The 21,919-nt window shown below is 45.2% G+C and overlaps 1 protein-coding gene and 1 pseudogene across 1 annotated transcript in view; one reads left to right on the top strand and one right to left on the bottom strand.

The window, feature by feature from the left end:
- LOC111970995 (calsequestrin-2) overlaps positions 1-8,033 on the bottom strand; it is a 15,096-nt gene extending 7,063 nt beyond the window's left edge. Inside the window, exons 1-3 of the mRNA XM_023997790.2 lie at positions 7,534-8,033; positions 3,675-3,759; positions 222-322 (exon numbers count right to left, since the gene is read on the bottom strand). Coding sequence (XP_023853558.1) covers positions 222-322; positions 3,675-3,759; positions 7,534-7,770 — 423 coding nt within the window. The 5' untranslated portion in view covers positions 7,771-8,033. The remainder of the gene's footprint in view (positions 1-221; positions 323-3,674; positions 3,760-7,533) is intronic.
- Positions 8,034-10,060: 2,027 nt separating this feature from the next.
- Positions 10,061-21,550, top strand: LOC111971149 (protein O-glucosyltransferase 1-like; annotated as a pseudogene).
- Positions 21,551-21,919: the final 369 nt, after the last annotated feature.

Consider the following 21,919-nt stretch of genomic DNA (forward strand, 5'->3'; position numbering starts at 1 on the left):
TTCCTACCTCCCTCTTCCCTCTCTCTCCTACCTCCCTTTCCCAATCTCCCCCACCTCCTCTCTCTCCTACCTCCTCTTCCATCTCTTTCCTACCTCCCTCTTCCCACTCTCTCCCACCTCCCTCTCTCTCCTACCTCCATCTTCCCCTCACCTCCCTCTCCCTCTCTCTCCCACCTCCCTCTCCCTCTCTCTCCCCCCTCCCTCCACTTTATCCTACTCACATCCAGCAGGAATTCCACTAGGGTGTCTGCTGAGAGTTCCCCGTCAAACTCGATCACACGGTCGTCCTTGAAGATGTACAGACTGCCCTCCTCCTCCAAACCTGAGGGCCCGGAGGAAAGGAGGATTCAGGAAGCATTGTGACTGAGTGCCAACTGGAAAACAAGCCTTGACAAATACCTATTTTGTAGAGGTTATTGTATTTTGATATTTTGATGTAAAGGATTAGTTCAGAAGCCTTGTTTCCATATCATGTTTTGTGACCAGGGATTTGCCTGACCATATGACCTGACCAGGAATATAAGTAAGCAAACAAGAAACGTCCTCTCACTGTCAACTGCGTTATTTTCAGCAAACATAACATGTGTAAATATTTGTATGAACATAAGATTCAACAACTGAGACATAAACTGAACAAATTCCACAGACGTGTGACTAACATAAATGGAATAATGTGCCCTGAACAAGGGGTCAAAATCAAAAGTAACAGTCAGTATCTGGTGTGGCCACCAGCTGCATAAGTACTGCAGTGCATCTCCCCCATGGACTGCACCAGATTTGCCGATTCTTGCTGCGAGATGTTACCCCACTCTTCCACCAAGGCACCTGCAAGTTCCCAGACATTCTGGGGGGAATCCTTAGCCCCTCACCCTCCGATCCAACAGGTCCCAGGCGTGCTTAATGGGATTGAGATCCGGGCTCTCCGCTGGCCATGGCAGAACACTGACATTCCTGTCTTGCAGGAAATCACGCACAGAACGAGCAGTATGGCTGGTGGCATTGTCATGCTGGAGGGTCATGTCAGGATGAGCCTGCAGGAAGTACCACATGAGGGAGGAGGATGTCTTCCCTGTAACACACAGCACTGAGATTGCCTGCAATGCCAACAAGCTCAGTCCGATGATGCTGTGACACAACGCCCCAGAACATGACGGACCCTCCACCACCAAATCAATCCCGTGCCAGAGTATCGATGACGCTCTGTGTGAACGCTCATAGCCATATATTTCAGATCACCCTAAACCGGCGAAACTTACCGATGACCCATCACCGTCCTGTAGACAATATACCTACAATAATGAGCTTGTAACATCTAATCTGAATAGATCGCCTCATATTAGCACAGTCCAGTGTCCTGCCATCAGACGCACAAATAGCGATATATCAATTTGTATCGCTAATCATCTGCTCCATTATTGAAATACTAACGACGTTTGGCTTGATGGATCTATAAGTGTTTCCCTTGTGATCTCGAGCCTGAGCGACATAGCAACCTGTGCACGTACAACAGGTCTACAAGCCACTCTATTCCTAGCGTCATCTTCAGTTCGCGTACTCTCGGCAGACCAGTGCCGAGAACACACATGTGCTAAGAGAGAATGATTGTTAGCCTCTGTTGTATACACGTGTCATGTATGTTCCATCTCCAGATAACAGCAAAGTTATGATATGCTCGGACACACTTTTTCAGTGATCACCTCGTGCATCTCTATAAGCAGAATATGTTGTGTCGGTACACACGCCAAATAAACGTCACAGATCTGTAACACAGCGTGACTTAAGGAAACCCGCAATTCAGCCCTTGCCAATCAGCTGTTCGTTTCGAAACGTTGCTACAACCAAGTAACGCAACTGCTATTGTAATTTATTCCCTGGAAACACATCTAGCCTGCCTCCCATTGCAACACCTACCGTCGCAGCTGAAAGTATGCACAAGGGTAGCAGTTCCACGCTAGATGTATTCAGACCGCTGAAGCATCTAATTCGTCCTGAGCGTTTTCCAGTCATGAGTAGACACGTCGTTAGCTTCTAAGTTCTTCTACTGAAACATGTACGTTACAGCACTGCGCGTCGTGTTCAGGGCACAGCGTACGACAATTTTACCGTTCAGCGCCGTAGATTCCCGTACCCCCCTTCTCGCTCCTATGACGCACTGTGACAGATACCAAATCTCATCCGCCTCTGGCAAAGCAACTATACATATCATTAAGGCATTACGGTATCACACACCCATCCATTAAGCAAACCTGCTGTGCAATCCTCGGGAAGGACTGCCCGTTCCATATCTCGCCATCACGGTGACAAACTCCATTGTGTCCTCCTCCCAGAGCGTTAAGAAAACCTTGGCGTGATCCTGGACAACACCCTGTGTTCTCAACAACATCAAGCAGTCGCGTGCCGCGTTCCTGTCAGGTTTCGAGCTCACAACATCCGCAGTGACGGACTACCTTGCCTACACAGAAGCGGCGCAGGTCTATCACAGGCACTTGCATACCTCCCGTCTTGAGTATTCACCTCGCAACTTCGCTTCGTCTACAGGCTGAGTCTTCTCACCTATGCGCGTGCCGGATATTATCAACCCTACTATATCGATCAACAAGTGAAGGGCCGCAAGCGCCGCTTCGTGGTCTCCAGACTCCGTTGCTTTAACCCAGGTATCCTTCAACGACCACCCCGTTACGGTGCGCTCGTACTCTCCACCTGTCTTCTAGTTTGAGCATCGGGGACATCCGCTCCGAACGACCATCAACGCTAGCTTCTCCTCACCACTGGAGCGTGTAGAGGAGAACGCGCGCAGAGGCTCCAGAGGGGGATACCTCCAGCCTCTGATTGCAAGGCCCTAACACACCCAAACGTGCCCATGGGGCTAGCGTGCGGCTTCGTAAGGCCTGATCCCGAAAGCCTCCTGGACCTGCTCGCCCTACTAACTACGCAGCCGCTTTCGCCCTCCCAGCTCCATGGGGCAGCCAGTCGTGATCAGTTGGTCACCGCTTCAAGCCCCGAGTCAAAACTGTGTCGCTGCTCTGGCCCGCCCCAAGTGGGTGGAACCAAACTCCCTCCACGACGCCAGGACAGCGGAGTCAATCCACCACCTTCCGGAGACACCTGAAACCCCACCTCTTTAAGGAATACCTAGGATAGGATAAAGTAATCCTTCTCACCCCCCCCCCTTAAAAGATTTAGATGCACTATTGTAAAGTGGCTGTTCCACTGGATGTCATAAGGTGAATGCACCAATTTGTAAGTCGCTCTGGATAAGAGCGTCTGCTAAATGACTTAAATGTAAATGTAAATGTTAGAGCGTTTGACTAGTAACCGAAAGGTTGCAAGATCGAATCCCCGAGCTGACAAGGTACAAAATCTGTCGTTCTGCCCCTGAACAAGGCAGTTAACTCACTGTTCCGAGGCCGTCATTGAAAATAAGAATTTGCTCTTAACTGACTTGCCTAGTTAAATAAAGGAAATAAAAAATTGCCTACCGTCTGTAAGCTGTTAGTGTCTTAACGACCGTTCCACAGGTGCATTATGGTTCATTGAACAAGCATGGGAAAGTGTTTAAACCCTTTACAGATCTGTGAAGTTATTTGGCTGTTTACGAATTATCTTTGAAAGACAGGGTCCTGAAAAAGGGACGTTCGTTTTTTTTGCTGAGTTTATGACAAATTATGACGTACCCAGTTTCTTGGCAACTTTGGCATCCTTCTGAGAGTCAACCATCCCAAAGCCAATGTCCTTGTCCTCCAGGACCTGTGCAGTCAGCTGAGGATTTAACAAGACACAACATTTGTCATCAGCCAACTTGGTATTTCAACAACGTAGCAACAATGTGTTGTTTTGGGGTGTCGTGGGCACTTATTTCCTTATCATTAGATTAGATTACCTCATTCATTAGACAAATTCAACATTGCATTAGTCCACTGTGGGAAATAGAAATATATAACCTGCTTTCAAACTCAACTTCCTCTCTCCCTGATGCTTGGAATTTGGGCTGGCAACTGCAGCCAGTGCTGTCTTTGTCTACACAGCTTTGATCACCAAGGTTCTAGAGGAGAGCACCCTGTGGACTGACTGTGGGAGAAACTCCTTTGTAAGTGTCAGCACTGTTTACTGTTCAGAGAACACTTCGTCAGAGAGGAACAAAGGCCTCCAAACTACCACCGCACTGCAGAGGGCTAAAGTGGAGTTTGACTCAGGTCCTTTTGTTGTGACTGGTGCTGGTATTTCAAACTTTTTGAAAAACAGATGTTTGCAAATAGTTAAGCTACTGTTTAGTATGCATCTATACTGTCACAAGAAGCAATGGGGCCTCTTTCATTAATTAGTTCATGTATTCTGAGCCAAGTAAGTAGTTACAGTGCATTCGGAAAGTATTCAGAACCCTTGTCTTTGTTCACATTTTGTTAGGTTACAGCCTTATTCTATTCTAAATTGATTAAATAGTTATTTTCCCTAATCAATGTACACACAATACCCCATAATGGCAAAGCAAAAACGGGTTTAGACATTTTTGCAAATGTATTAAACAGAAAAAACAGAAATATCACATTTACATAAGTATTCAGACCCTTTACTCAGTACTTTGTTAAAGCACCTTCGGCAGTGATTACAGCCTCGAGTCTTCTTGGGTATGAAGCAACAAGCTTGGCACACCTGTATTTGGGGAATTTCTCACATTACATTATTCTCTGCAGATCCTTTCAAGCTTTATCAGGTTGGATGAGGAGCGTCGCTGCACAGCCATTTTCAGGTCTCTCCAGAGATGTTCAATCGGATTCAAGTCCGGGCTCTGGCTGGGCCACTCAAGGACATTCAGAGACCAAGCCATTCCTGCGTTGTCTTGGCTGTGTGTTTAGGGTCGTTGTCCTGTTGGAAGGTGACCCTTCACCCCAGTCTGAGGTCCTGAGCACTCTGGAGCAGGTTTTCATCTAGGATCTCTGTACTTTGCTCCATTCATTTTTCCCTCGATCCTGACTAGTCTCCCAGGCCCAGCCGCTGAAAAACATTCCCACATCATGATGCTGCCACCACCACGCTTCACCGTAGGGATGGTGCCAGATGTCCTCCAGACGTGACGCTTGGCATTCAAGCCAAAGAGTTCAATCTTGGTTTCATCAGACCAGAGAATCTTGTAGGTCTGAGAGTCATTTAGGTGCCTTTTGGCAAACTCCAAGTGGGCTGTCATATACCTTTTACTGAGGAGTGGCTTCCGTCTGGCCACTCTACCATAAAGGCCTGAATGGTGGGGTGCTGCAGAGATGGTTGTCTTTCTGGAAGGCTATCCCATCTCCACAGAGGAACTCTGTCAGAGTGACCATCGGGTTCTTGGTCACCTCCCTGACCAAGGCCCTTCTCCCACTATTGCTCTTGGTGGTTCTAAACTTCTTCCATTTAAGAATGATGGAGGCCACTGTGTTCTTAGGGACCTTCAATGCTGCAAAAAGTGTTTGGTGCCCTTCCCCAGATCTGTGCCTCAACACAATACTGTCTCAGCACTCTACGGACAATTCCTTCGACCTCATGGCTTGGTTTTTGCTCTGACATGCACTGTCAACATGCACATGCACTTTCCAAATCATGTCCAATCAATTTAATTTACCACAGATGGACTCCAATCAAGTTGTAGAAACATCTCAAGGATGATCAATGGAAACAGGATGCACCTGAGCTCAAGTTTGAGTCTCATAGCAAAGGGTCTGAATACTTATGTAAATAAGGTATTTCTCTTTTTTATTTTTAATAAATGAGCAAAAATGTCTAAATCCTGTTTTCACTTTGTCATTATGGGGTGTTGTGTGTTGATTGAACATTTGTAATTGAATCCATTTTAGAATAAGGCTGTAATGTAACGAAAAGTGTAACAATTCCAGGGGTCTGAATAATTTCAGAATGCACTGTATAAACTATAATTATAAGCTGACCTAGAAACAGTGCTGAGACATTGGGGGAATCAACATGGGAATACACATAATCATCACGTCCTGATGGTATGATATTGCTCTGTTCTACAAGAGAAACGAGGTAATTCTCTCTCTGAAACTACCCATCAACCTTTTTCATTTTTTTTATTTCACCTTTATTTAACCAGGTAGGCCTGTTGACAACAAGCTCTCATTTGCAACTGCGACCTGGCCAAGATTAAGTAAAGCAGTGCGACAAAAACAACACAGAGTTACACATGGGATAAACAAACGTACAGTCAATAACACAATAGAAAGTCTATATACAGTGTGTGCAAATGTAGTAAGATTAGGGAGGTAAGGCAATAAATAGGCCATTGTGGCGAAATAATTAGTGATAGATGTGCAGAAGATGAATGTCCAAGTAGAGATACTGGGGTGGAAGGGAGCAAAAAATAAATAACAATATGAGGATGATGTAGTTGGGTGGGCTATTTACAGATGGGCTGTGTACAGGTGAAATGATCGGTAAGCTGCTCTGACAGCTGATGCTTAATGTTAGGGAGGGAGATATAAGACTCCACCTTTGAGAAATTACAGCAATATAACCCATAGAGTTCAGTCTTTAGGTCAGGGGTGTCAAACTCATTCCACGGAGGGCCGAGTGTCTAAGGGTTTTTGTTTTTTCCTTTCAATTAAGACCTAGACAACCAGGTGAGGGGAGTTCCTTACTAATTGGTGATCTTAATTCATCAATCAAGTACAAGGGTGGAGCGAAAACCCGCAGACACTCAGCCCTCCGTGGAATGACTTAGACACGTTTATCAAGTATGGAAAAGGGCAATAAGACATTATTCTAGTTTTAGTCTGTTCTTTGTCATGACATGTTGTAACAGATAAGCTTCAGTGTAAGTGACAGAAAGGTATGTGTGATTGAGGTGCCATTTGGCTTTGAGTAATCTCTGACATCAAATCTTTGTTTTACAAAGGCTTCTAATATGGTCATATAGCAGCTGTCCAGGCACAGAACTTATTTCTCTTGTCCACACAGTGTCCAGAAATCCTCATTTAAAATGTCCTGGTGGCGCATAAAGATGTCAACTCTATTTATGATGTCACCGGAGTTGAAGTGACAGACGGTTAACTTCAGCGAGGGAAGACATGTATATCAACCAGCTTGAATGTGATGGAAAGACGATGCTGACCTTGGGAACAAACAGGTGCTTTTACAAAGAGTACCTAAAGAACTAGGATGTGTAACATATCTTCCATGTCAATTATCAAATTAAATGTATAAATTCACTGTGATTACCATTAAGCCTTAAAGCTCTACATGTCCCCATCCTCATCTGTTAAAATGACCTTTTGTCTGTGCTCTACACATTTTGTCTTGGCGTATCTACCCTAAACCTTTACCTTAACCATAATCATAATCATAATCCTTACCTAACCCTAATCTTAACCATTTTAAATTTCAACTTCAATGGGGGGTAGGGACATCCCAAGGATTCCGGATAGCACTGACCCTCAGACAAGGAATGTTGGCCCCTGTTGGCTGACCTATAGCATCTGAACATCCCTGCACTACTTTCCACCCTCTCTCTTCTCCACTCTCACCTCCTCTTCCCCCTCTTACCTCCAGCACAAGCTCAGTCATCTGAAGCTGCTTCTGCCTGCCTTTGTGAGCCGGCTGCGGTTCATGGTAGAGAAGGCATAGCATGTCAAACCTCTTCAGAGCCTTCTTGTAGTTGCGTTCGTTGATGTGCAGAACGCGGTCCTTTCCGTCAAAGCTGGGGAACTCCAGTCCCTGTTCTGCAGAGCACAGGGAYGCCAGGTACAGACAGGGCAATAGGGACAGCCAGAGGAGCTGCATGCTTCTTAGAGGGAAATGCCCACTAATGGACAATGAGTAGGAACTGGAAGAAGCAGGGGAAACTATACAGAATTAGAACCCTTGAGCCTTCAATGGGTAGTAGCCAGTACTAGCAATCAATTTGCACCAGTTAAAGAAACAGAAAAAGAAGGTTTTGAAAATAACAAGCAAGAGAAGAATTGTTGTTTGTCCCAAAGTCTCCAGCTCCGGTTGTATTCTTTCTTTCACTCTCTCTATCTCGTTCTCTCTCTTTCCTTCACTCTCTCTCTCTCTCTCTCTCTCTCTCTTCCTCACTCTCTCTAGTTCTCTTTCTGCCTCTCTCTCTCTCTCTCTCTCTTTCCCTTCCTCGTTCTCTCTCTTTCCTTCACTCTCTCTAGTTCTCTTTCTGCCTCTCTCTCTCTTTCCCTTCCTCGTTCTCTCTCTTTCCTTCTCTCTCTCTCTTTCTCTTTCTTGCCTGCCTCACACTGTGGTTGAAAAAATAAGTCCCCAAAAGTGAATCCGGGGAGTTTTGGCAGAGTGGAAAGCTCACAATAAAATAGCAAGTGACCACCTCTCTATCGCACTTTCGGGGCCTTTTTATGAGGCCAGTTGTTTCTGGGCTTAAAATAACTGTTGGTCTGCAGAAAAGAGGACAGATAGATAGATAGGAGAACCCCAGGGGGTTTCCACTGTCTCTCTATCAGTGCCTGACATGATGAAACATCTCTCTAGCTGTCGGGGGAATAGCCAAGGAGTTGGGATGTGGGGCGGAGGAGAGAAGTGGATCTGGAGTGAGAGGGTTCACCATTCTTTTTGGAATGAGTAATGTGAAGTAATGTAATGTAATGTTTTCAGTAATGTGAAGTGCTGTTACAGCATGCATGTTATCCTTATACAGTAGAGTGTTTAAAGAATAATAGGTCTAAATCCTGATCTACAACGTGAAGGAAATGTAATCATTGCCCTCACGCAAGCCACTGTTTGTGCTAAGGAAGCCACAGTGTGTTTAGCTAACATTCCAATCCTTGTACACTGTGTCATATGCCAAATGGCAAGGAGTGGAATGATATCTTAACAGACTGGTACCCAGACTAACAGTGTGTTACCATGGTGCAGATGAGCGTACTGAATACAGATTTGTTCATTGTGTAATGTAGCTCCAAGGCCGGGTAGAGAGGGCCAAAATACCACTTACAATGCCATTGAAGACATGAGAGAAAAGTTTACAAATGTCTTATGTCTGTGTCCTATATTTGTCAGGGGGACTAACAGCATTGAACGAGGGTGTGTACATAACTGTGATTGAATGCGTTTTGTGTTTGATCAAATTCAAATCTAATGAGCAGCAGATTGAGGCCTCTTTACATTGAAACAAAAAGAAGCAATGTACAGAACCAACCTGGACTCAGAGCTACATGTAACATAGTAAAAGGAAATCTGTCTCCCGCCATGTAGTATGATATGTTARGTTTCCTATGGTTTGTATTGATTTGTGGATGTCCATCATCCATTTCGTATGATATGTTCCGAATTGCAATTTGTACAATATGTTACGAATCCCAATTTGTAAGCTAGGTGGCTAGGAGTTACGGTTAGGAATTAAGGATAGGGTTAGGAGTTAGGTTAAAGGGTTAAAGTTAGGGTTAGCTAACATGATAAGTAGTTGCAAAGTAGCTAAAATGCTAAAGTTATCTGTGATGAGATTAGGCGAACTATTATAATTTTAGCAACCAGGAAATGGAGGAGCAATTTCTGCATAGTGCTTCTTCAAAGATGCACTATGCAGAAATRGCTCTGCCATTTCCTGGTTGCTAAAATTATAATTGTTCGCCTAATTTCAGTTTATGTAACAAAACAAGCAGTCATTGTGTAGAGAATCATTGCACCATCGAAATCATTGTGGAATATATTTACAAAACCAAAAATATTGTATTTTCCGCTGTTTGAAACTGGTGTATAAAACCGTGAGTAAAAGATGCAAAAACAAAACTTAAGAAACTTTAGAAATAAGACATAGAACAGATCTACCGCGTACTATACTTGCATAACTCACGTTTCTAGGTGAATTTTGTCAGGTCACCTAAAAAATTACATATTGTAGCTTTCAGTAACCTGTTTTATGTAACTATACCAAACATAGCATATCATACTAATTTGGGTGTCTCGGATTTACGTTTTCTATGTTAAATCTAGTCTATGAGACCAGGGTGACAGAACACACACAAAATGCGCAAATGGTCCCAATATTACGGGAAGATACGTCAATACCTGTAATCACGGTAAGTGTTTCCAGACCTAACTAGAGGCTGACCAAGCATCAGTCATTGCTAACTGTCTGAGCGAAGAAAATGAAGCTGCCGTGGCTCTTGATCCCTCTTCTAACTTTACAGTTTTGTGGAGTTAATTTCAGCGTGGCCGGATCAGGTAACAATAAAGATATGGAATATGTAACGTTACATTTTTGTAGGGCTGTGCTGGACTGAAATTGCATGACCGAATTAATCTCAGGAGTTCCCATTCATCCCAGCTAGCTAGCCCAGTTAACGTTAGCTAACAAACTAAGTTAGCTAACGTAGCAAGTAGAAACAACTGGTTGCATGCGAAATAATCTTTACAAAAATCTTCATTTTTAGCAGAAATCTTAATACAATATTGGACACAGAGTTTTCCCAAGGCACCCCTTTTTTTAAAGAATAGGAATTTGATTAACTGTGTGTGTGGCTCAAATTGTTACTTTAGTTAATGTAATGCAACAGGTCTGTCACCTTTCCCCCCCCACTTTTATTTAACCAGGTAGGCTAGTTGAGAACAAGTTCTCATTTGCAACTGCGACCTGGCCAAGATAAAGCATAGCAGTTCGACACACAACAACACAGAGTTACACATGGAATAAACAAACATACCGTTAATAATACAGTAGAAAAATGAAAACAAAAACAAAAAGTCTATATACAGTGAGTGCAAATGAGGTAAGATAAGGGAGTTAAGGCAATAAATAGGCCATGGTGGCGAAGTAATTACAATATAGCAATTAAACACTGGAATGGTAGATGTGCAGAAGATGAATGTGCAAGTAGAGATACTGGGGTGCAAAGGAGCAAGATAAATAAATACAGTATGGGGATGAGGTAGTTGGATGGGCTATGGGCTGTTGGCTACAGATTGGCTATGTACAGGTGCAGTGATCTGTGAGCTGCTCTGACCGCTGGTGCTTAAAGCTAGTGAGGGAGATATGAGTCTTCAGCTTCAGTGATTTTTGCATTTCGTTCCAGTCATTGGTAGCAGAGGACTGGAAGGAAAGGTGGCCAAAGGATGAATTGGCTTTGGGGGTGACCAGTGAGATATACCTGCTGGGGTGGGTGCTGCTATGGTGACCAGTGAGCTAAAATAAGGTGGGGCTTTACCTAGCAGAGACTTGTAGATGACCTGGAGCCAGTGGGTTTGGCGACGAGAGCGTACAGGTCGCAGTGGTGGGTAGTATATGGGGCTTTGGTGACAAAACGGATGGCACTGTGATAAACTGCATCCAAATTGTATGAGTAGAGTGTTTGAGGCTATTTTATAAATGACATCGCCGAAGTCGAGGATTGGTAGAATGGTCAGTTTTACGAGGGTATGTTTGGCAGCATGAGTGAAGGATGCATTGTTGCGAAATAGGAAGCCGATTCTAGATTTAATTTAGGTTTGGAGTTGCTTAATGTGAGTGTGGAAGGAGAGTTTACAGTCTAACCAGACACCTAGGTATTTGTAGTTATCCACATATTCTAAGTCAGAGCCGTCCAGAGTAGTCCTGCTGGACGGGCGGGCAGGTGCTGGCAGTGATCGGATGAAGAGCATGCATTTAAGAGCAGTTGGAGGCCACGGAAGGAGAGTTGTATGGCATTGAAGCTCGTCTAGAGGTTAGTTAACACAGTGTCCAACGAAGGGCCAGAAGTATACAGAATGGTGTCGTCTGCGTAGAGGTGGATCAGAGAATCACCAGCAGCAAGAGCGACATCATTGATGTATACAGAGAAGAGTGTTGGCCCTAGAATTGAACCCTGTGGCACCCCCATAGAGACTGCCAGAGGTACGGACAACAGGCCCTCCGATTTGACACACTGAACTCTATCAGAGAAGTAGTTGGTAAACCAGGCGAGGCATTCATTTGAGAAACCAAGGCTGTGGTGATTGACAGAGTCGAACGCCTTGGCCAGGTCGATGAAAACGTCTGCACAGTAATGTCTTATCGATGGCGGTTATGATATAATTTAGGACCTTGAGTGTGGCTGAGGTGCACCCATGACCAGCTCTGAAACTAGATTGCATAGCGGAGAAGGTACGGTGAGATTCGAAATGGTCGGTAATCTGTTTGTTAACTTGGCTTTCAAAGACTTTAGAAAGGCAGGGTAGTATAGATATTGGTCTGTAGCAGTTTGGGTCTAGAGTGTCTTCCCCCTTTGAAGAGGGGGATGACCGCTGCAGCTTTCCAATCTTTGGGAATCTCCATAGCCAGCCGTAGAAAAATACTTATTGAAATTCTCAATTATAGTGGATTTATCGGTGGTGACAGTGTTTCCTAGCCTCAGTGCAGTGGGCAGCTGGGAGGAGGTGCTCTTATTCTCCATGGACTTTACAGTGTCCCAGAACTATTTTGAGTTCGTACTACAGGATGCAAATTTCTGCTTGAAAAAGCTAGCCTTAGCTTTCCTAACTGCCTGTGTATATTGGTTCCTAACTTTCCTGAAATGTTGCATATCACGGGGGCTATTCGATGCTAATGCAGAACGTCACAGGATGTTTTTGTGCTGGTCAAGGGCAGTCAGCTCTGGAGAGAACCAAGGACTATATCTGTTCCTGGTTCTACATTTTTTGAATGGGGCATGCTTATTTAAGATGGTCAGGAAGGCACTTTTTAAAGAATGACCAGGCATCCTCTACTGACGGGATGTGGTCAATAATCCTTCCAAGTCGATTAGAAAGGCCTGCTCGCTGAAGTGTTTTAGGGAGCGTTTGACAGTGATGAGGGGTGGTCATTTGACCGCAGACCCATTACGGATGCAGGCAATGAGGCAGTGATCACTGAGATCTTGGTTGAAAACAGCAGAGGTATATTTGGAGGGCAAGTTGGTTAGGATGATATCTATGAGGGTGCCCGTGTTTACAGATTTGGGGTTGTACCTGGTGGGTTCATTGATAATTTGTGTGAGATTGAGGGCATCAAGCTTGGATTATAGGATGGCTGAGGTGTTAAGCATGTCCCAGTTTAGGTCACCTAGCAGCACGAGCTCTGAAGATAGATGGGGGGGCAATCAATTCACATATGGTGTCCAGGGCACAGCTGGGGGCAGAGGGTGGCCTATAGCAACGGTGAGAGACTTGTTTCTGGAAAGGTGGATTTTTAAAAGTAGAAGCTCGAATTGTTTGGGTACAAACCTGGATAGTAAGACAGAACTCTGCAGGCTATCTCTGAAGTAGATTGCAACTCCGCCCCCTTTGGCAGTTCTATCTTGTCGGAAAATGTTATAGTTAGGGATGGAAATTTTAGGGGTTTTGGTAGTCTTCCTGAGCCAGGATTCAGACACGGGTAGGYCATCCGGGTTGGCAGAGTGTGCTAAAGCAGTGAATAAAACAACCTAGGGAGGAGGCTTCTAATGTTAACATGCATGAAACCAAGGCTTTACGTTACAGAAGTCAAATGAGAGCGCCTGGGGAACAGAAGTGGAGCTAGGGATTACCTAGGCAGGGCCTGGGTTAAGCTCCGGATCACCAGAGGAACAGAGGAGTAGGATAAGGGTATGGCTAAAGGAACTGGTCGCCTAGTACGTTCAGAACAGAGCGTAAAAGGAACAGATTTCTGGGCGCGGTAGATATAGATTCAAGGCATAATGTACAGACAAAGGTATGGTAGGATGTGAATACAGTGGGGGTAAACCTGTGCATAGAGTGACGATGAAAGAGATATTGTCTCTAGGAATATCATTTAAACCAGGTGAGGTCACCGAATTTTATTTTTTATTTTTTTATTTCACCTTTATTTAACCAGGTAGGCTAGTTGAGAACAAGTTCTCATTTGCAACTGGCGACCTGGCCAAGATAAAGCATAGCAGTGTGAACAGACAACACAGAGTTACACATGGAGTAAACAATAAACAAGTCAATAACATGGTAGAAAAAAAAAAGAGAATCTATATACAATGTGTGCAAAAGGCATGAGGTAGGCATAAATCGAATAATTACAATTTAGCAGATTAACACTGGAGTGATAAATCATCAGATGATCATGTGCAAGAAGAGATACTGGTGTGCAAAAGAGCAGAAAAGTAAATAATAAAAGCAGTATGGGGGTGAGGTAGGTAAATTGGGTGGGTAGTTTACAGATGGACTATGTACAGCTGCAGCGATCGGTTAGCTGCTCGGATAGCAGATTTTTAAAGTTGTTGAGGGAGATAAAAGTCTCCAACTTCAGAGATTTTTGCAATTCGTTCCAGTCGCGGCAGCAGAGACTGGAAGGAAAGGCGTCCAAATGAGGTTTTGGCTTTAGGGATGATCAGTGAGATACACCTGCTGGAGCGCGTGTTGCGGGTGGGTGTAGCCATCGTGCCCAGTGAACTGAGATAAGGCGGCACTTTACCTAGCATAGCCTTGTAGATGACCTGGAGCCAGTGGGTCTGACGACGAACATGTAGCGAGGGCCAGCCGACTAGGGCATACAGGTCGCAGTGGTGGGTCGTATAAGGTGCTTTAGTAACAAAACGAATGGAACTTGTGATAAACTGCATCCAGTTTGCTGAGTAGAGTATTGGAAGCTATTTTGTAGATGACATCGCCGAAGTCGAGGATCGGTAGGATAGTCAGTTTTACTAGGGTAAGTTTGGCGGCGTGAGTGAAGGAGGCTTTGTTGCGGAATAGAAAGCCGATTCTTGCTTTATTTTGGATTGGAGATGTTTGATATGAGTCTGGAAGGAGAGTTTGCAGTCTAGCCAGACACCTAGGTACTTATAGATGTCCACATATTCTAGGTCGGAACCGTCCAGGGTGGTGATGCTAGTCGGCGTGCGGGTGCAGGCAGCGAACGGTTGAAAAGCATGCATTTGGTTTTACTAGCGTTTAAGAGCAGTTGGAGGCCACGGAAGGAGTGTTGTATGGCATTGAAGCTCGTTTGGAGGTTAGATAGCACAGTGTCCAAGGAAGGGCCGGAAGTATATAGAAAGGTGTCATCTGCGTAGAGGTGGATCAGGGAATCGCCCGCAGCAAGAGCAACATCATTGATGTATACAGAGAAAAGAGTCGGCCCGAGAATTGAACCCTGTGGTACCCCCATAGAGACTGCCAGAGGACCGGACAACATGCCCTCCGATTTGACACACTGAACTCTGTCTGCAAAGTAGTTGGTGAACCAGGCAAGGCAGTCATTAGAAAAACGAGGGCTACTGAGTCTGCCGATAAGATATGGTGATTGACAGAGTCGAAAGCCTTGGCCAGGTCGATGAAGACGGCTGCACAGTAATGTCTTTATCGATGGCGGTTATGATATCGTTTAGTACCTTGAGCGTGGCTGAGGTGCACCCATGACCGGCTCGGAAACCGGATTGCACAGTGGAGAAGGTACGGTGGATTCGAGATGGTCAGTGATCTGTTTTGTTGACTTGGCTTTCGAAGACCTTAGATAGGCAGGGCAGGATGGATATAGGTCTGTAACAGTTTGGGTCCAGGGTGTCTCCCCCTTTGAAGAGGGGGATGACCGCGGCAGCTTTCCAATCCTTGGGGATCTCAGATGATACGAAGGAGAGGTTGAACATGCTGGTGATAGGGGGTGCGACAATGGCGGCGGACAGTTTCAGAAATAGGGGTCCAGATTGTCAAGCCAGCTGATTTGTATGGGTCCAGGTTTTCCAGCTCTTTCAGAACATCTGCTATCTGGATTTGGGTAAAGGAGAAGCTGGGGAGGCTTGGGCGAGTAGCAGCGGGGGGGCGGGGCTGTTGGCCAAGGTTGGAGTCGCCAGGAGGAAGGCATGGCCAGCCATTGAGAAATGCTTGTTGAAGTCTCGTTATCACGATTTATCGGTGGTGACCGTGTTACCTAGCCTCAGTGCAGTGGGCAGCTGGGAGGAGGTGCTCTTGTTCTCCATGGACTTTACAGTATCCCAGAACTTTTTGGAGTTAGAGCTACAGGATGCAAATTTCTGCTTGAAAAAGCTGGCCTTTGCTTTCCTGACTGACTGCGTGTTTGGTTCCTGACTTCCCTGAACAGTTGCATATCGCGGGGGTCTTCGATGCTATTGCAGTTCGCCACAGGATGTTTTGTGCTGGTCGAGGCAGTCAGGTCTGGAGTGAACCAAGGGCTATATCTGTTCTTGTTCTGCATTTTTTGAACGAGCATGCTTGTCTAATATGTGAGGAAGTAACATTTAAAGAATGACCAGGCATCCTCAACTGACGGATTAGTCAATATCCTTCCAGGGTACCCGGCCAGGTCGATTAGAAAGGCCTGCTCGCAGAAGTGTTTTAGGGAGCGTTTGACAGTGATGAGGGTGGTCTTTGACCGCGGACCCGTGGCGGAACAGGCAATGAGGCAGTGATCTGCTGGATCTTGATTGAAGACAGCAGAGGTGATTTGGAGGGCAAGTTGGTCAGGATAATGTCTATTAGGGTGCCCATGTTTACGGATTTAGGGTTGTACCTGGTGGGTTCTTGATGATTTGTGTGAGATTGAGGCATCAAGCTTGGATTGTAGGACTGCCGGGTGTTAAGCATTATCCCAGTTTAGTTCACCTACAGAACAAACTCTGAAGCTAGATGGGGAGCGATCAATTCACAGATGGTGTCCAGGCCACAGCTGGGAGCTGAGGGGGGTCGTAGCAGGCGGCAACAGTGAGAGACTTATTTTGTGGAGATTAATTTTTAAAATTAGAAGTTCGAACTGTTGGGCATAGACCTGGAAGTATGACAGAACTTTGCAGCTATCTCTGCAGTAGATTGCAACTCCTCCCCCTTTGCAGTTCTATCTTGACGGAAAGTGTTATAGTTGGGTATGGAAATCTCAGAATTTTTGGTGGCCTTCCTAAGCCAGGATTCGGACACGGCAAGGACATCAGGGTTGGCAGAGTGTGCTAAAGCGTGAGTAAGGCAAACTTAGGGAGGAGGCTCTGATGTTGACATGCATGAGGCCAAGGCTTTTTCGATCACAGAAGTCAACAAATGAGGTGACTGGACATGCAGGGCCTGGGTTTACCTCTACATCACCGCGAGGAACAGAGGAGTAGTAGGATGAGGGTGCGGCTAAAGGCTATCAAAACTGGTCGCCTAGAGCGTTGGGGACAAAGAATAAAAGGAGCAGATTTATGGGCGTGGTAGAATAGATTCTGGCATAATGTGCAGACAGGGTATGGTGGGGCGTGGGTACAGCGGAGGCAAGCCCAGGCACTGGGTGATGATGAGGTTGTATCTCTGGACATGCTGGTCTCAATGGGTGAGGTCACCGCATGTGTGGGGGGTGGGACCAAGGAGTATCAGAGGTACGGAGAGTGGAACTACAGGGTCCATTGAATGTGTTGGAGTGGAATTAAAGTGTTCACTAAGGCGTATTGAGCAGGGCTAGCGGCTCTACAGTGAAATAAGGCAAATAAACACTAACCAAAACAGCAATGGACAAAGGCATATTGACGTTAGGGAGAGGCATGCGTAGCCAAGTAATCATGGGAGTCCAGTGAGTGGCTTCAGGCAGCTAGAGGGCCGGGGCTAGCAGCTAGCAGAAGGGCCTTAGAAGGACGTCGCGACGGAAGAAAGTCTGTTGTGGCCCCCTCATGCTGAATATGTCGGCAGACGGATCAGCAGGGCACCGTGTGGTAAACCAAGCCAATTGGCAAAATAGGTATAGCGGCCAAAGAATTTGTCCGATGGGCCTCTTAAGTTAGCAGTCCGGTGTGTTCTAGACGGCTAACGTTAGCGGGCCGCGGCTAGCAGTGCCGCGGAGCCAGCTTGAGTACCCCCTCGCAGATTTCGTCGGTAGTCCAGTCGTGAAGGATCAGCAGGGTTCCGTGCCCCGTACCGGCAGTAGAAGGGGGTCCGGGCCAGTTGGCAAAAAGGGTATTATAGCCCAGGAGTGGCTGTTGGGCTTCTTCTGCTAGCCGGGATATGGGCCTAGCATGGGCTAGCTCCAGGCTAATTGGTGCTAGCTTCGTTACTTGTCGTAACGTTACTTGTAGTAATGTTAGTTCGGATTATCTGATGTTTACCCTAACCTTTCCCAGCCTCGTCTCATAGACTAGATGTAACATAGTAAATGTAAATCCAACATACTAAATTAGTAAAATATAGTATTTTACGTTTGGTGTGGTTACATAAGACAGAAGGTTACTCAAGGTAAAAACAAAAGGAGGGTGGTTGGTCGGTTGGGCATATGACGCAAACATCGAGGAACCCAAAGGTTGCGTGTTTGAATCTCATCACGGACAATTTTAGCTAATTAGCAACTTTGCAACTACTAGCTAACCCTAAATCTTAACCTTAACCCGAACCGCTAGCTAAAGTTAACCACCTAGCAAATGTTAGCCACAACAAATTGGAATACGTAACATATCATATGAATTGCAATTTGTAACATATCATATGAAATTGAGTTTTTAGATTTAGGTACAGAATAATACGAAATGCTCTGAGACCAGGTTGCCTTTCCTGACCTCAGTCTCGTCTAAATACTAGTGTGCAGCTTATCCCATATTTACAACCCAAGGCAGTGTAAGTAGCCTTTGCCACAGGCTTTCAGTGTGTAAGCAATCATGCATACTGATCTGTATTTCAGTAGTCCAGGAAGTGCATGCTCTTTGCCTAACAAGCTCTATTTTATTAGGTAATGGTGGCAGGTGGCAGATATACCTTGAAAAGATACAACTGCAGTTGCCATCTCAGGTAATGCATGCAGGAGAACAGATGTTGCTCCCCATGAAAACAATATTGCTATACAAAAGGGTTTCAGCTTTTTAACAAAAAGCCATTGCTTACCTTGTTAGAGCAGATCCTTCATTCTCTCTCCATTGTCCTCAATCCATCCAGTGTCTTGAATGATGACCTACGACCCTTCAGAGAGGGAGTGTCTGAGGAGCTCATGGCGAACATGCTTTGTCGTGGTGTGGGCACGCATTACCAAATCATTAATGGTAAACTGTATCGGGAACAGAACTGTATGTTCCCAGCCAGGTGAGGAAACAAAACATTACAATTAGTCTGTGTACACATCTGAGTTTGTGTGTGCAAGTGTTTCTCATCAAGCTTAGAAATCAGACCCTGGTTTTGTATGATAAATGTGGTCCATTAATTAGTTGTCGATCATTTAGTAACATGTATTATCTTTAGGCCTATATCAGTAGCGAGCTAGTTAATATGATACAGTCCTCATGTCTCTCTGATTGGTTTAGGTGTAGTGTCATGTCTCACCCACCTGTCTCTGATTGGTTTAGGTGTAGTGTCATGTCTCACCCGCCTGTCTCTCTGATTGGTGTAGTGTCATGTCTCACCCGCCTGTCTCTCTGGTTGGTTTAGGTGTAGTGTCATGTCTCACCCACCTGTCTCTCTGATTGGTGTAGTGTCATGTCTCACCCACCTGTCTCTCTGGTTGGTTTAGGTGTAGTGGGGTGGAGCACTTCATCCTGCAGGTGATTGACAAGTTGCCAGACGTGGAGATGGTGGTGAATGTGCGGGACTACCCTCAGGTGCCAGGCTGGGTGCAGCCTATCCTGCCTGTCCTGTCTTTCAGTAAGGTCAGCTTTGCGACCATGCATGTCCTCATCACACACACACACACACAACAGTGTTGCCTGTTTATGTTATTTAGAAATATGTTTTTACTTTTGTAAATTAGATATATTTGTTGGAAGTAGTAAAATAGTTGTCCAATGTGATGGCATTTGTTAGTGTAAAGTGTGTTGTGTGCATTTAGACTGCTAACTACCAGGACATCATGTATCCTGCCTGGACGTTTTGGGAGGGGGGCCCGGCGGTATGGCCCATATATCCCACTAGACTAGGATGATGGGACCTCATGAGGGACGACCTTAAAAAGTAGGTTTGACCAACTTATGGTACAAGGAAACATTTGTACTTTATTTATACTACCAGATCATTTTCGCTGTTATTCACAATCACTCTGTCTTCGATCGGCAGAACAGTGGCACAGGAAGAAGTCTTCAGAGGCTCCAGGACTAGTCCTGAGAGGGACCCCCTGGTCATTCTGTCCAGAGAGGCTCCAGACCTGGTGGATGCTGAGTACACCACGAACCAGGCCTGGAAGTCTGAGAAGGTCCGTCTGGAACTACCAATGCAAATGTCTGTGTGACAGTGGCTWTTTTATTTAACGAGGCAAGTCAGTTAAGAACAAATTCTTATTTACAATGACGGCCTAGAAACAACTGCCTTGTTCAGGAGCAGGACAACAGTTTTTTTTCCTTGTCAGCTCAGGGATTCGATCTAGCAACCTTTCGGTTACTGGCCCAACGCTCTAACCACTAGGCTACCTGCCGCTTGAATGCACTGAGAGCAGTGCTATGTTTTTCAACCACAATATCAACAACTGTTCAATATCCTCTTCTTTTTTTCTTAGGACACACTAGGTAGACCACCAGCTCAGGAGATTCCCCTGGTGGAGCACTGTCAATACAAGTAACAACAAGATATTATGGTGGAATTGTATTGCGCTTAGTTTTGTCTATACAATGTTTTACATCAAGTGCATAGATGTGGCTTCACTCTCTGACACTCACTGGCATTTACCAGGTCAGCCTGGATAAAATTAGACTAATTAAAAAAAATGTTTTTAGCTTCAGAGATTTTTAGATTGACTGAGAACATGGCCCTGGTTTTCATGACTTGAGAGGGAAACTTCCGTTACCTGTTTCAAAGGTCAGTTAATCAACCCTGGTTATTTATCTTAAACCTTCAGCTATGGTATGAAACACTACAGGTGTGCATCGTCAACTTCAGTTACATTTGCACGTCAGGCCAGGGCTCCAAATCATTAACTCACCGTTGTGGCTCCACCTGTTAGAGACTACCAGTTACCAAGGACAGGGTTCACTTTTTCCTTACCCTGTACACGTTGTGATTTCCACCACAATTCCTACCTCATCATCTGACCTCTAACCCCTCAGGTACCTGTTCAACTTCCGGGGCGTGGCGGCCAGCTTCCGCCTCAAGCACCTGTTCCTGTGTGGCTCTCTGGTCTTCCATGTAGGGGAGGAGTGGCTGGAGTTCTTCTATCCCCAGCTGCTGCCCTGGGTACACTACATCCCTGTCAAACAGGACCTCTCTGACCTCAGGTGACCTGTCTGGCTTGGCTGTGTATCATAACTGTTCAACTGTCAACCTGCTCCATGGGTAGTGTAGTGGAATATGTGGTTTGTCTAATATCTGAATGTTCTCTGTTATATCTATAGCGATGTCCCCCTTTTCTGTCTTTCCAGGGAACTGCTACAGTTTGTGAAAGAAAACGATGACCTTGCTCAAGAGATTGCCATTAGGTAACAAGCTGGGTTGTGAACTAGAAAGAAAGGCTATAGTTAATGTAACCAGTCTGTCTGCTTTCTCACAGCTTGTACAGTAGCATGCTAAATAATCAGACTATTGATATTGTTGACTTATGTTAGTTGACCAACCTCTGCCTCCAGGGGTCAACGGTTCATCCTGGACCACCTGAGGATGGAGGATGTGTTCTGTTACTGGGAGAGACTCCTCACTGAGTTTGGTGGGCTGCTCAAGTACAAACTCCAGAGGAGGACTAACTACAATCAGATCATCCACAAGCATAGGAGGACAGAACTGTGACCGAGCCGGGGGGGGGGGGGTCACTCTGTATGGACTATATGGAGATCCAGTCAATAGATAGCGGCAGATTGATAATGCTGGTCTTAGAATGAGGAATTGCTGGTCTTCACATTTAGGCTGTGGTCTCCCCATAGATTCTCCATATGGTTAGATGTAATGGAGTACCTTTTTTAAAGTATTGTGTTATAGAAGATTTAGGAGTTGAAAAACACTATAAGAAGAAAGTGGCTATTTGGGATAGAAATTATCATTGGGATTAGCACACAGAAAGAGTAGGATACTGTATATGTTGGTTCTGTGTTCAAATACTGTTTAGGGTATTATAATTACTTTCAAATATATTTGGAAGTAATTACTTGGATAATTTTTATTT

Source organism: Salvelinus sp. IW2-2015, linkage group LG12 (assembly GCF_002910315.2).
Source record: "Salvelinus sp. IW2-2015 linkage group LG12, ASM291031v2, whole genome shotgun sequence".
In the NCBI taxonomy this organism is placed as follows: Eukaryota; Metazoa; Chordata; class Actinopteri; order Salmoniformes; family Salmonidae; genus Salvelinus; species Salvelinus sp. IW2-2015.